General features: G+C 45.2%; 1 protein-coding gene across 9 annotated transcripts in view; it reads right to left on the bottom strand.

The window, feature by feature from the left end:
* The window catches only part of CEP250 (centrosomal protein 250), a 58891-nt gene that overhangs the window by 20554 nt on the left and 22855 nt on the right, over positions 1 to 15482 (bottom strand). For 6 of the 9 annotated variants that reach the window (XM_053574404.1, XM_053574405.1, XM_053574408.1 and 3 more), the window contains 12 exons: positions 14134 to 14235; positions 13556 to 13714; positions 12833 to 13011; positions 12320 to 12502; positions 9211 to 9385; positions 7819 to 7965; positions 6697 to 6927; positions 5654 to 5847; positions 5307 to 5434; positions 4912 to 5081; positions 1067 to 1234; positions 536 to 670 (listed from right to left, as the gene is read on the bottom strand). In XM_053574404.1, the coding sequence (XP_053430379.1) occupies positions 536 to 670; positions 1067 to 1234; positions 4912 to 5081; positions 5307 to 5434; positions 5654 to 5847; positions 6697 to 6927; positions 7819 to 7965; positions 9211 to 9385; positions 12320 to 12502; positions 12833 to 13011; positions 13556 to 13714; positions 14134 to 14235 (1971 nt within the window). Of the gene's footprint in view, positions 1 to 535; positions 671 to 1066; positions 1235 to 4911; positions 5082 to 5306; positions 5435 to 5653; positions 5848 to 6696; positions 6931 to 7818; positions 7966 to 9210; positions 9409 to 12319; positions 12503 to 12832; positions 13012 to 13555; positions 13715 to 14133; positions 14236 to 15482 lie in introns of those variants that run through there. The other 3 variants (XM_053574407.1, XM_053574411.1, XM_053574412.1) reach the window with 3 other exon arrangements.

Here is a 15482-nt window from a genome sequence, read left to right as displayed (position 1 = left end):
CTGCCTTAGCCTCCCAAGTAGCTGAGACTATAAGCACTTACCACCACATCCAGCTAATTTTTTACACTGTTTCAGAGAAAGCGTCTTGTTATGTTGCCCAGGCTGGTGCCGACCTCTTGGGCTGACATAATCCTCATGTCTCAGCCAAGCAGTGAGCAGCTGGCTTCTCTTTAACTTTACGTCTCAGCTCAAATGTCACCTTCTCAGTGAGGCCTTCTCTATCCACCCTGTCCAAAGTGACCTCTTTTGAATCACTCTCAATTATATCACCCTGTTTATTTCCTTTATAGCACTTAAAATGAATGGTATTAATCTCATTTATTTTGTGTCTGTTTATTGTCTGTCTCTGCCAGTACCTTGTAAGTTCTTTGAGGGCAGGGACTATGTCAAGTTGACAGCTGTGCCACACTTATGTATTTATCACGGGGTTAGCACACACAGGGCCTGGCACATAAGAAGTGCCATAACACTACTCATTGCTGAATGGGTAAATGAATGCTGCTTTTCCTTCCCCACCCAGAACCACCCTCCATACCTGCTCCTTTAACTTCTGGACCTTCATGTCCTGCCTCAGCCGTTCCAGTTGTTGGCTGGCATCTGCCAGCTCCTTCTGGGTTTGCAGCAGTGTCTCCAGGAGAGACACTCTTTCCTTCTCTGTTTCCAGCTGCATCTGTGGAGGGGCAGGAAGGGTTTGGGGTGATCATGCTCATCCACGAGGACCCAAGCACATCCCAGCTGCTCTTAAGCTCTTTCAACCAGTGAAGTAGGGACTGAGGAAAAAGGAAGGTCTGCGCCCACTGATTCGGCACCAGGAAGTACAAAGATTGCCACTGGTTTGTGAGCTGACAGGATGTGGTAAAAGTCAGCCCTCCCTCAGGAAGTATGACATACTGCTGGCTCTGCAGCTAACGGTGTGTGGATCACCCTGCTCACTAGTACTGGTGGGTAGCTACATTCTCTTCTGGAAGCCCCTCCGTGGCACCACTCTTGGGAGTAGAAAAGGAAACAGGCACAGGTAAGAGGACCACAGAGCGGACGTGCAGCTCCAAGCCTCCTAGTTTCCCACCTGGCATAGGGCGCTCTGGGCCTGGGTCCGTTCTTCTTCCCTCTGCGCCCGGATGGCCTCAGTTTCTGTCTGTTGCTCTCTCAGTCTCATTTCCAGATCCATTTTTTCCCTCTCCAGGTTTTCCAGAGCCTTAGACAGCTCCTGCTGGTGCCAGGAGCGCTCTTTCTCCTGGCCACATGGAGGAAATGCTGTTAGAACCGAACGGGTGAGGAGAGGAGCAGAAAGAGAACTGGACTGGAATAAGAAGTCTCTCTACTACTCACTAGCTGTGTGACCTCAGTACTTCTCTCATTACAAAGTGAAGCTAATAATCCTTGCCTTATCTATCTTACCAAATTTTATGAGATTTATAAAAAAAATCAAATAATACATGTAAAAATGCCTTCTAAAGTACAACTGTCCCTCTTGTATGCTACAAACACCTGTTATTTTAAAGCAACCACATCAGGATTGATGGTGGTAACAACTACCTGAGGCAGCTGACTCTGGCTCTCTGCTGCCTATGCTCTTTTGCTCAGGGTTGCAGAGTTGGCCCCCAACAAATCAGGCCTAGCTCAGCAAAGATGTCTCCCTTCATTGTGCAAGAACTTTAGAACAGGGGTCCTATTTCTCCCACAGGTCCACCAGTGACTTTTCCCAATCTCCCCAACTAGTTCAGGACCCTCTGCTAGGTTTTCAGGATGGTGGTGAAAGGCTCCTGAGTCAGGCTGCCTGGTGACAGTCTTTAATCTACACTACTAGTCTGACCTCAGTCAATTTCTAAACATCTCTGTGTCTCAGTTTCCTCATCTATAAAAATGAGGACAACAGTGTTGTCCTCCTGGGGTTGCTTCGAGGATTGAGATAAGTCATGTAATCACTTTAAATGTCCTTGCAGGCAGTCAGTATACAATAGCTAGTTTCATCATTGTATTAGTAGTTCTTGTACTTTTAAAATGCTTATAAATTTGTGCTTATCTATTCATTTAATGGCACGCCTCTAGCATTTCAGCTCTTCCTAAAACCTTTTTTTTTTTTGAGACAGAGTCTCACTTTGTTGCCCTTGGTAGAGTGCCATGGCATCATGGCTCACAGCAACCTCAAACTCTTGGGCTCAAGTGATTCTCTTGCCTGAGCTTCCCAAGTAGCTGGGACTATAGGCGCCTCCCACTTCCCCTAAAGCCCAGTTATTTTTACAGACGGGGTCTTGCTCTTGCTCAGGCTGGTTTTGAACCTGTGAGCTCAGGCAATCCACCTGCCTTACCCTCCTGCCTGTAATACTAGGATTACAAGCGTTAAAGTCCTTTTGAGACAGAGTCTCATTCTGTCACTCTGGCTAGAGTGCAGTGGCATTATTGCTCACAGCAACCTCAAACTCCTGGGTTCAGGAATTTGAGGTTGCTGTGAGCCTATGACACCATGGCACTCTACCTAGGACAACAAAGCCCATAGCTCAGTGGTTAGGGCACCAGCCACATGAACTGGGGTTGGTGGGTTTGAACCTGGCCAGGGCCTGCTAAATAACAATGACAACAATAACAAGAAAACACCTGGGTGTTGTGGCAGGTGCCTGTAGCCCCAGCTACTTGGGAGGCTGAGGCAAGTGAATTGCTTAAGCCCAAGAGTTTGAAGTTGCTCTGAGCTGTGACAGCACAGTACTCTATCGAGGGTAACATAGTGAGACTCTGTCTCAAAAAAAAAAAAAAAAGTAGGCCGGCGCCTGTGGCTCAAAGAGGTAGGGCGCCAGCCCCACATGCCAGAGGTGGTGGGTTCAAACGCAGCCCTGGCCAATAACTGCAAAAAAAAAAAAAAAAAAAAAGCAAAACAGAAACATTTTCAATTAACTGCCAACAGACCCTCACCAAAGGAAATCCTACTTCAGGCAGAAGGAAAATCAATACAATTAGGAATGGTGAACAAAACATCTGCAAATTTATAATTGCACCTAAACAAATATTGACTGTATAAAACAATAAAATTTGCACAATTTGCAATGTTATACTAGTTAGAACTAAACATATGGAACAAAATAACACATAAATCAGGAGGAACAAATGCACATAAAATGTTCTAAGACCCTTGTGTCATTCGGGAAAAGTGTAAAAACACCAATTAATTTGAGATTGTATTAAGTATATATTTAAAAATATTAAAGGTAACCACTAAAAGAAATTTTTAAAATTTTACATCATCCAGGGCGGCGCCTGTGGCTCAGTCGGTAGGGCGCCGGCCCCATATACCGAGGGTGGCGAGTTCAAACCCGGCCCCGGCCAAACTGCAACCAAAAAATAGCCGGGCGTTGTGGCAGGCGCCTGTGGTCCCAGCTATTCGGGAGGCTGAGGCAAGAGAATCGCTTAGGCCCAGGAGTTGGAGGTTGCTGTGAGCTGTGATGCCACGGCACTCTACCGAGGGCCATAAAGTGAGACTCTGTCTCTACAAAAAAAAAAAAAAAAAAATTTTACATCATCCAAAGTTGCAGGGAGGAAAAACTACAACATAACTTTCAATTTAATCCTTTAAAAGAAGTTAGGAAAGGTGATTTCCCCTCCCTAAAAGATATAAAAAGGCAGACAAATAGCTTAACACCACAGAGATAAATACAAAATAGAATTAAAATCGCAGATTGCAAGAGGGACTTTACCTAACAATTTCAATCAGTGTAACCTGGCTTATTGTACCCTCAGTGAATCCCCAACAATAAAAAAAAAATAATAATAAAATTCTACACACACACACACACACAAAACAAACGAATTAAAATCGCAATAAAGCATGGGCAGCGCCTGTGACTCAGCGGGTAGGGCGCCGGTCCCATATGCCGGAGGTGGCGGGTTCAAACCCAGCCCCGGCCAAATTTAAAAAAAAAAAAAAAAAAAAAAAAAAAAAAATCGCAATAAAGCAAATGGACTAAGTTATGTAAGTAAAAAACAAAAGAAATACAGTTCTGAATTGAGGAAGAATGCATCCAAGATATTCCTCTGCCCCATTTATATCCTGAGGTCAATTTAATAATCCTGAATCAGCTGGGTGCAGTGGGCTCAGTGGCTCACTATAATCCTAGCACTCTGGGAGGCTGAGGCAGGTGGATTGCCTGAGCTCAGGAGTTCCAGACCAGCATGTGCAAGAGTGAGACCCTCATCTCTACTAAAAATATAGGTATTGTGGCAAGCATCTGTAGTCCTAGCTACTTTGGAAGCTAAGGCTTGAGCCCAAGAGTTTGAGGTTGTTGTGAGTTATGACACCATGGCACTCTACCCAGAGTGAGACTGTCTCCAAAAAGAGTCCTAAATCCCAGGGTCCCCTCTTAATTCTTTGTACACACCAGAACAATATCAATAATAAAAGTTAACACAGATACAGTGCTCATTATACACCAGGAACCATTCTTAGTGTTTTCCATATATTAATTCAATTAATGGCTAGAAGCTAGATTTTATTAACTTGGTGACCAATTTTCACTTTTTTTTGTTGTTGTTGTTGAGACAGGGTCCCACCCTATGCCCCTGAGCAGAGTGCAGTGGGCGTGGTAGCTCACCACAACCTCAGACTCGGGCTGCGGGCACCCTGCTGCCTCAGCCTCTGGAAGCCGCTGGGATTACAGGCACTCGCCTTGGCGCCCGGCTGGGTCTTTCCATTTTTTTCATGAGTCGGGGTCTCACTGTTGCTCAGGCGAGTCTCGAACTCCTGAGCTCAAGCGATTCTCCCTCCTCAGCCTCCCACAGTGCTGGGATTACAGGTGTGAGCCACCGCGCCCGGCAATTTTCACTCTTAATAAGCAGCAATATCTAGACCACAAGTTAGGAGGTGAAGCACTCACTGAAGGCCATGCCTGTCTCTACCGTCCCCCAGCCACATCCACCACCTACCCATTTTTCCCGAAGCTGGTTCACCTCCTCCTTGTGTGCCACCTTCTGCTGCTCCAGGGCAGTCTGTCCCTCTTGCTCAGCCTGGGCCAGCTGTCTGGCTGCTGTATCCCGGTCCTGTTCTGCCTGGGTCCGTTCAGTGTCCAGTTCCAGCTTCAGGCACCTCACTTCCCCTAGGATACCAGGGACTGGGTAAGGCCTCTGGGTCTCTGCCTCAGTCCTTTCCCCTAATAATCTTCTTCTTCTCTTCAAATATGAAAACCATATAAAAAATAATAATAATCTTCTTCTTCTCCCTGCCTCCTGAGCAACTAACTTGGAGGCTCTGAGCCTGGCTGGAGAAGGACCTCTAATAACCTCCCACACTGCCTTCTTGCCTCACCTTGGTGGGTTCTCACCTTGGATTACTTCCTTGGCTTGAGTGACGGTTTGAATCTGGACTTCCAGTTGCCCCTTGATGACCTCTATCACAGAGTTTTGTTGTTGGGCCTCAAATAGACTGCTCTCCAGTAGCTCCCTGGCTGAGCTGTGAGGTTCAGGAATCAGGAAGAATTCTTACCCATCAAGCCCTTTACCCTTCCTCAAGAGGAGTTGGGTTCTAAGTACTGGCTCCATGGAGAAGTTGGGGGGGTTAATTATAAATTCATAACTAATTTAGAACCCACATACTTACACAGGGAGCTAAGCTTCGCTACCCCTTGTCTTGCAAATCTGTGTGGTCGGCTGCTCTGGGTCTGGGCCCTACCTGAGCTCCAGTACTTGTTCAGCGAAGTCCTGCCGGTCCCGCTCCATGGCCTGCAACCGCACCTCCAGAACCGCCCTCTCTCGGACTAGGGCCTCCTTCTCCTGGACTGCCCTGGCAAGCACTTCTTCCTGTCGCTTGGCCTCCTGATGCAGCTGCTCCAGCTGAGCTATGGCTGCCTCCTGCTGGTGGCGTGCCTAAAAGGAAGAAATCAGTGAGATACAGAACAGAGGCAGGATTCCCCAGGGGCTACCCTACCAGATTAGGGCCACTGGTTCTTGGGAGATTTCAGACCCAGCTCTGTGAGCCCTAAGCATCACCCACTCAATACCAAGTGGCATTTATCTACTTCCCTGACCAACCCATAGAGCTTCCAGCCCAGGAAGAATGTTTCCCTATGAGCAAGACCCTGTGCTAGAGATAGCAAGGGACTTGCCCCTAAGAAGCTCTAGTTTTTTGTTTTTTTGGGGGGTGGGGGGGAGGGAAGGGTCAACTGCTTGGAAGGCAAAAAAATCTAGTTTTGAGAAGATACACTCATAATACCAGGAAGAAAGTGATGGTGTCTTGAGAAAGGGACTCTGAGAAAGGCAATGATTATTAGGGCAATGAGAGGTTTGGTAGAGAAGAAAGATGACCTTTGAGCCAGGTGATTCATTGGTTCAGGAAAAAAATTTACTAAGCCACTGATAGGTACTGTGCTAAAAGCTGGAAGAATAAAAATGAGTAAGACAGAGCCTTGCTTTCAAGGGACTTCTGGTCTAATGGTGGAGATAACTAAATAGATAAATATAGTATGAAGGGTGTAGTGGTCAAATAAGCATGATGTGCTAAACAGAGCATATAGGAGAAGCACCTAATTCAAACCAGGGGGTATATGCATCCTGTAGAAATTCTTCTAATTGGATGATACACTGCAAGCTAGTAACACTCGTTATTTCTAGGAAGCAAGACATTTTTACTTTCCAAATTGTTCCTATAATGTTTTAATTTTTCACAATGAGCATGTATTACACCTTAACGTGATGGTGTCAGTTTTGTTTTCTCACCTCGCTTAGTTTCTTTTGAATTTCTTCCTTCTCTTCTCGGATTCCCCTGAGATCTGCCTGCAGCTCAACCCCATTCTCCTCCACTTTTTGCAGCTGAGCCTCCAGGTAAGTTTTCTTTTCCAACAGAGCTTCCCTGCTCTGCTCTGCCTCCGCCAGGTTCACCTGCAAAGCGTTTCTCGCCTGCTCTGCCGCTTCCATTCTGCTGCACACAGTCTGGTTCTCTTGCTCTAACTACTGGCCAAAGAGGGAAGGGAGTACAGGGCATCAAAGACAAATGGTTACAGTTTAGGGATCAAGTGTGAGACTGAAATCCAAGCGAGATAGGAATCTGTTCTCTAAAGATAAACACAGAAGTGCTTATAAGAGAGGAGGACAATTCATTCATATGATTTAGTGCCTATATTCCAGGTACTCGACAGGCTGGATTCTGGGGACAAAAATATAGGAGGCAAAATCCTTCTCTCAAAGAAGTCAGAATAACACAATATAGGACATCTCTTGGACTGAAGAGAATAGGGGTAGCAAGTTTACCTTGCTAGAATTATAAATTAAATTCATAACCTATAGAGAAGATTCTTTGGGATTTAGGCTCTTCAGCAGATCTTTTTCTGGTGATTACTCTTATCTCACCCAGTGGGATTAAAAACCTAGTCTTCCTTCCAGAGGACATGGGCTGCTTCCCAGCCCTGGTGATTTTACCTTAAGGGTCAAATGTAGTTCTACCTTTAGTGTGGAAAGGGAATATTTCTTTTTATTTATTTATTTATTTATTATTAAATCATAGTTGTGTCATTGATATAATCATGGGGAAAGGGAATATTTCTAATGGATAAGCCTAATCCATATATTCTTTGCTCTCCTCTGCACTGTAAATGTTCCTTTTGCTCATTTCAGAACCACCTTTCGGAGCTGATCGATTGTGGGCTGATCCTTTAAGGCAGCAGTTCTCAACCTGTGGGTCGTGACCCCTTAGTAACAATGAAAATACATCACAGCATTAGGAAGGTTGAGAACCACTGCTTTAAGGACTCTGCCCAGCCATGGGCATCAGCTTCACCTGTCACTGGCTTGTGCTCCACCAGGGACCACCTTACTTCAAGGACCAGGGGAATCCTCGCTCACCTGGAGAAGCTGCTGGTTGAGTTCAACTTTATCTAAGGCTAAAGCCTCATTTAAGGCACTGAGTTTGACAGCTGCTGCCCGAAGATCAGCTACTTCGGCCTTCAGGCTGTTCTCAGAACTCGACAGCTCTGCAATTGACTGCTCTGCCTAAAAACAAAGAGAGTCAAAGAGTTTCACATTTCCAGTTTTCAGTGAACAGTAAACAGTTCACATTCCCAATACCTGCTGCTTTTTTTGTATAGAGATCAGTTAACACTCCATTCCTTCTTGTATATTCTAAACAAGTTTTCCCCTCATTCATTCATTGATTAAAGAGTAAGACAGAAGCTCACGGTATAAATGTATGGATGTAAGAATGCATAAACAACTACAATTGTAAAGACATCATAGAAAACGTAAGCACTAAGTGCTCTGGGAACTCAAAGAGTCAAAAATGGTTAATAAAGGAATTGACAATTAAGTTGGGTATTGAGAAGTGAGGAACAGGGCAGCATCTGTGGCTCAAGGAGTAGGGTGCAGGTCCCATATCCCGGAGGTGGCGGGTTCAAACCCAGCCCCAGCCAAAAAAAAAAAAAGAGAGAAGTGAGGAACAGTTTGCAGTTAAAGGCGGAGGAAAGAAGCAGTCCAGAAAAAGGTAAAAGTATAGCGAAGTATTAGGGTCACGAAAGAACATGGTATAACTGAGAATGCAATTAATGCCATGTGGCAGGAGCAAAGAATACAAGGAGTTAGGATGGGGTTTTGAAATGCAAAGGCTAGAAACACAGTTTTAGACAGATGACAGAGGGTTTTTTGTTGTTGTTGTTTTGTTTTTGAGATGAAGTCTCACTTTGTTGCCCTGGCTAGAGTGGCACAATCACAGCTCACTGCAACCTCAAACTCCTGAGCTCAAGTGATCCTTCTGCCTCTGCCTCCCAAGTGACTGGGACTATAGGCACATGCCATCACATCTGGCTAATTTTTTTATATTTATATTTATATCAGTACCATGAGCTAACCACTGGAGCCCCACATATTTAGTAGAGATGGGATCTTCCTCCTGCTTAGGCTGGTCTTGAACTCCTAACCTCAAGTGATTTTCCTGCCTTGGCCTCCCATGGTGCTAGGATTCTAGGCATGAGCCATTGGTTCTGGCCAACAAAGGTCTATAAATGTGGCACCACAAAACTAGAAAGCCACTGAATGGTTTTAAGAGAATGACATAATATACTAGTATAAAGTATACTTTGGAAAATGCATTCTAATTCGAATACAGAGGGCACGTTGGAGGGGGAGGACCCAAAAATAGACCAGTAACTGAGGAAAGAAATATGAGGAGTTATGGCTTAAAGGTGAAGAACGAGGCAGCCTGCAGGGTCCTTTCCAGGGAACACATCATTTTAAGCTGCCTACCCAGAAAGTAAGAAGATGAGGCCCACGCACCCTAGCCAGCGCCGCGGTCACTTCTGTTTGCTCTTGCCGTAGCAACTCCCCATCTAGGCGACTTGACTCCAAGGCTTCCCGAAGAGTGATCAGTTCACTGAGTGATTCTGACTGCTTGGCTTCCAGGCCCACCAGCATCTCCTGACTTAAGGTGGGAAGGAGAGGAATCTAGAGGAAGTCTTAGGGACTGGCTATGACCCAAAAGGTAACAAGAATATAATTACCTATGCAACAGAATGAGGAAGTTCTCCAAAAACTGATAAGGAAAGATCTCTAAGGCATATCAAGTGAAAAAAAGCAAGGTATAGAATCATATATATAATGAACTACCTTTTATGCAAGAAAGGCAGAATATATGCTTATATTTGCATGAAACAGTACTGGAAAGATAAACAAGAAATCAATTAATATTGCCCAGGCCTAGTGGCTCATGCCTGTAATCCCAGTACTTAGTTTTTAGATAGAGTCTCACTTTGACATACTTGGTAGAGTGCCATAGTGTCATAGCTCACAGCAACCTCGAACTCTTGGGCTTAAGTGATCCTCTTGCCTCAGCCTCCCAAATAGCTGAGACTACAGGCACCTGCCACAACACCTGGCTATTTTTTAGAGATGGGGTCTTGCTCTTGCTCAGGTTGGTCTCAAACTCCTGAGCTCAGGTGATCCACCTGCCTTGGCCTCCCAGAGTGCTAGAATTATAGGCGTGAGCCACTGCGCCTGGCATAATCCCAGTACTTTGGGAGGCTAAGGCAGGAGGACTGCTTGAGTCCAGGAGGTTGAGACCAACCTGGGCAATATAGCAAGATTCTGTCTCTACAAAAAATATTTTAAAAAATTAGCTGGACAGGGTAGCACCTGCCCATAGTCCCAGTTATTCAAGAGGCTGACGCAGAAGGATCACCTGAGTCCAACTCTACTCTGGGTGCAATCAACTATGATCATACAACTGCACCCCAGCCTGGGTGCTAGGGCAAGACCTTTTCTCTAAAAATTAAAAAGATAAATAAAATAAACATTAGGCTCGGTGCCCCTAGCACAGTGGTTATGACACCAGCCACATACACCGAGGCTGGTGGGTTCGAACCCAGCCCAGGCCAGCTAAACAACAATGACAACTACAACAAGTAGCCTGTAGTCCTGGCTACTTGGGAGACTGAGGCAAGAAAATTGTCTAAGCCCAAGAGTTTGAGGTTGCCGTGAGCTGTGATGCCACAGCACTCTACCAAGGGCGACAAAGTGAGACTGTCTATAAAAAAAAGATTACCGGGCAGTGCCTGTGGCTCAAAGGAGTAGGGCACTGGCCCCATACGCTGGAGGTGGCGGGTTCAAACCCAGCCCCAGCCAAAAACTACAAAAAAAAAAAAAAAAAAAAGATTACCTATATGAGGAAGGGAAATGGGATGAAGAAGGTACAAATGGGAATGAGACTTCTCTGTATATACCTTTAAAGTAGTTTTGACTTTGAATCATACAATTGTATTATCAAGTATGATAAATTAAATTTAAAAATATATAATTAATCTCTGTAGATTGTCTGCTCTTCCCCTTGGTACATGGGAGACTGGTCCTAGTACAAGTCATGACACATATGTCAGTCTTTCAAGTTTCTACGATTCAGGCCTATGAGGCATGTGCCAGGAAGGAGGGCAAAGGAGAGGATGGGAATACACCAAAGATGAAGTAAATACATCCATGCTCCCAGTTATTTATTTATTTTTCTGAGATAGTGTCTTGTTCTGTTGTCCAGGCTAGGGTGCAGTGACATCATCATCACTCACTGCAACCTCAAATTCCTGGGCCCAAGTGATCCTCCTGCCTCAGTCTCTAGAGTAGCTGAGCCTACAGGCACACATCACCACACCTGCTGATTTTTTGACAGGGTCTCTCTAAGTTGTTCAGATTGGTCTCAAACTCTTGGCCTCAAGCGATCCTCCTGCCTTGGCCTCCCGAAGTGCTAGGATTACAGGAATGAGCCACCACGCCTGACACCGGCTACCAGTATACCAGGTTATATGTTGGCATTTTCCAAAAACACTGCTCTAATTTTTCCAACAATCCTTCAAGGTAAGTATTACCTACCATATTTTACAAATAAAATAATCTTTCTAAGTGACAGAGCCATAATTGAAACCAAGCTTTTGTTCAGCTCTAAAATCTTTGCTAGTTCTGTGACATCATATAGGGGAATTTATTGATTAGCTAGGTCCTTTTACTTTGATTTCCCTCTTTTTTTTGAGACAGAGTTTCACTCTGATGCCCTAAGTGCAATGGCATCATTTTAGCTCACTGCAACCTGAAACTCCTAGGCTCAAGCAATCCCCCTGCCTCAGCCTCTCAAGTAGATATGGTTACTACCATGCTGGTCAGTACAACCATGCTGGCTAATTTTTTCTATTTTGGGTAGAGATGAGGTCTCGCTCTTACTCAGGCCAGTCTTGAAACCCCGAATGAGCTCAAGCAATCCTCCTGCCTCAGCCTCTTCTGAGTGCTAAGATTACAGGCATGAACCACTGTGGCAGGCCTGGATTTCTCTTTCTTGACCAGCTTATTTCCCACAACTTCCTGATATAAATCTTACCCTTTAGCTAGCCCCAAACATACCGTGAACCTTGTTGCTCCTTTTCTTTGCTGGGCTATTCATTTAGCCTTTCTGCTGCTCTCTACCAATCAAAGCAGGTTAAGACCAAAGCCCACCTCTTCCTCTGAACTGTTTTCAGTAACTGTTACTCCTATGTTCCCAAAGGACCTGGCCTGAAGCTCTATTTAGCTCATACTTTATCTGGCCTCATGTCACAGTTGTTTACTTGTCTGTCTTCTCCAATAGATTGCTAGATCCTTGAGATCAGGGCCTGTGTCATAATCATTTCTATATTCCCATAGTGCCTCTTCCCTATGGGTTTGGCTCAGCAGTCTTTCTTGACTTTTCTAGAACTTTCTGTGTTTGTCCTTCTGCAAAGAAAGGAGCAATAAGCTAATCTGAACCCACTACATGCCAGGCTTCTGGGCACTCCACTTTCCAATAGAGGGGAGTAGTTGGGGGAAGGTGTGCAATGAAGGAAGGCCAGCCCCTTGTACTTACAGGCGTTCCCGTTCCCGGACAGCCAGGTGCAGCTCTTCTTGCTGCTCTTCCTTCTCACCCTGAGCGGAGTCCCCCTCCAGCTGAAGCTCCATGTTCGTCCTTCGCAGGCGCCATGCCTCCTGCTCCAGCACCTCTAGTTGCTGCTGCAGATCTTCCCTGGCCTTCTGCAGGAGCTCTCGCTCCCTAGAAGATGGAGATCAGAGAGCAGAAATCATGGGACCTAAAAATCTCTGCTGGAAGCAGACATCACAGAGTCAAAAGTGCCTGTTTCTTTTCAATATCCCACCTTTCCTTTCAAGCAAGGAACCATTTTTTTTTTATAATCACAAAGACCCAAAACACAATAATTTATTGGGCAGAAACAAGCAGAACACAAAGTAAAGCAACCCTGAGCAGCCCTGGGTCTCAGGGAAAGCAAGATCAGCCAACCAAACACATGATGAAGCGGGTAAATGGCTATATGAGGACTGGGAACAGGGGTGGAAGGGTGGGATGGATATGCCATCTGCTCACGTGCTGAGAGAGTCCACCTCTCCTTGGAGGTCCACAGTCTGCCCTGCCAAAGTGTCCCGCTCCCCAGTGAGCTTCTGCAGCCGCTGTCTCAAGGCTTTGCCCTCTTCCTCCCACTGATTATGCTGCTGCTGCAAGCAGCTCACAGCCTCTTGGCAGCCTGAAAGCTGCTGGCTTAGGTCCTATGGAAGGAAAGCAATAGATATCAGATGATGAGCAAGAAGGAAACGGTAAAGGAGATGTCCAAGGGAATGGACAAGGAGGTTAGGGGCTGGTGCTACAGCGTAAGTTGAGGATAGAGACATGACCAGTTGAGAAGACAGAGGACCAGAGGTTATCTGGCTTCTGTGGCTCTGAGTCTTAGAGTTTATCATCTCCAAATGTACAGTGGCATAAGGGGATGGTGAGTATACCTGGCACCCTCATAGTTGGGGAACACGTACCTATCCATACTCTCCCAGGGCTCTGGTCCCCAGTCTTTGAATGGTGCTATACAAGGACTACATGCAAAATGAAACATGCCACTGGCACAGAAAAATGTGCTGGTTATTCACAAGGACAACTGGGCAGACATAGAGATTCCAACGGGCACTTTGGATATTGACAAAATAACTGACAATTTGTCAACAAAGAGAATTGGGCACTCCAGGCTAGGGAGGTACCTAGGGCACAAATAAATTTAAACATCCACTCCTTATGACTAAGGATGAATGCTGCGGGTCTCACCTGTACAGCCTGGCGTCTCTGAGTCAGCACTGAACGCACCAGAGTAAGAGTCTTGTCTGGAGCCTGGGAATCAAACTGGGAGAAGCCACTAGAGTTCAATTCCAAAGAGCTCTTGTGACCAGAGCCTTGGGCCATATTGTCCCCTTCTTCCATCATGACCTGAAACCCAACACAGTGGTGTCACCACCCTACTGACCAAGGGCTAGCGTCCATACACTACAGCCTGGACAAATCTGACATTTTCCTTCTCAGGTCCTCTCCCTGAGGGTAATGAAGAGCGTATCTGAGAGCAAAAAAGGCTGGTTCCTTTTTTGAGGACAGGAAGGAAGAAGAGGCTATTGAGGTAGCAAAGACCAGATTCCATCTCTACCTAAGAATTGCAGCTGGCCAATAGGAAAGGGGCCTTGCCCGTCAGACAGTGATCAAACAAGAACCTCCTAGGGTTCTAGTCTTCAAATATACCCAGAGAACTCACTCCCATAGGCCCTAAGCCCAAACACCTGGAAATCTAGGCCTGACTGAGAGGATACAAAGGCCTGGGGAGAGGAATGAGGCATGCACAGGAGGCCTTCCAGTACCTGGGTTATATCCTTGATCACCTGCTGTAAAGACAACTTCTCCTCTTGGACATTTCTACTAAGAGATGCCTCATGTTCCATTAATTCTGCATGATTTGTCTCCTGAACAGGGAACACAACAGAACCTCAGAGCAAACTCTCAAAAGAGGACTTATAATTCCAGACCCCCCTAAAAGTCTCATTCTATCTGTTCTGTTAGCTCCACTTTTTCCATAACCACATATAAATGCTACTTGTTGTCCAAAGAGTCTGAAGACGGTGACATGTGGTGATTAAAAGTTTAGATAAAATGATTACAAGTTCTAAATTGGACTGCCTAGATTAGAATTCTTGATCTGTCATTCATTAGCTTGGTATTTTTAGGCAAATACCTTTCTTTGAACTTCCTTCTCTTTAAAACAGGAAGAATTAACAGCAACTACTTCACAAGTTTATCTTGAAGCTTAAACGAAAAATAAAATGCATGTAAACGCCTCAATATAGCGCCTGACACAAGGCAAATGTTCAACAAATGTGAGCTGTTACTGGGTGGGTATGGCTGCTGTATCTGCACAGTAAAGTGATGCTTGAGACCTAAGGCTGAACAAGAGGCACCTGTAGCCCCAAAGCTAGAAATAATTTGAAGACTCAAGATTTCCTTTCTTCCTTCCTATCCCATTTGTGTTAGTGAAAGCCTAAAGACATAGACCTGCAGCTGTGTTTTATTTGGCCTATACAACATTTGAATCAACATTCATAAATTGAAAGATTTTAAATACAAATATTAATTTCTGGCTTCTCTCAAAAAGTTAACATATGGGCCACATCCAGCCTCTACTCCTACATGGCAACAATTCATTGAAGTTGATTCCTCCTCTGGATGAGACAGTTAGTCCCTACCACTCCTCCTGGTACCCTTTACACCGAGATTAAGTGTCCCCTGCAGTACTGAAAACTAAATAGGATGCACTGGAAAAGTAGGATCCTTACAATTGAACCCACTTTACTCACTTATACCACCTGACACCGTGGATATTTGAATTGGTAAATTCCTAATAAAAAAGAATCAAAAAACCACAAGCAAGTCTGGCACCCTGTTGATCCCAGCTTAGAGGAGAAGACTAGGGGTGTGCCTATGGATGGGGGTTGGAGCTAAGATCTGAAAATTCATGAAGATAACAGGAAACAGGGATTCCAAGCCAGAGGTTCTAAAAATCCAACCTTAGGGCGGCGCCTGTGGCTCAAGGAGTAGGGCGCCGGTCTCATATGCCAGAGGTGGCAGGTTCGTACCCAGCCCTGGCCAAAAAATCACAAAAAAAAAAAAAAAAAAAAGAATAAAAATCCAACCTTAGAGAGAATCCTTTGGACAA

Source organism: Nycticebus coucang, chromosome 21, assembly GCF_027406575.1.
Source record: "Nycticebus coucang isolate mNycCou1 chromosome 21, mNycCou1.pri, whole genome shotgun sequence".
Classification (NCBI taxonomy): domain Eukaryota; kingdom Metazoa; phylum Chordata; class Mammalia; order Primates; family Lorisidae; genus Nycticebus; species Nycticebus coucang.
This window is presented reverse-complemented; position numbering and strand designations above follow the sequence as displayed.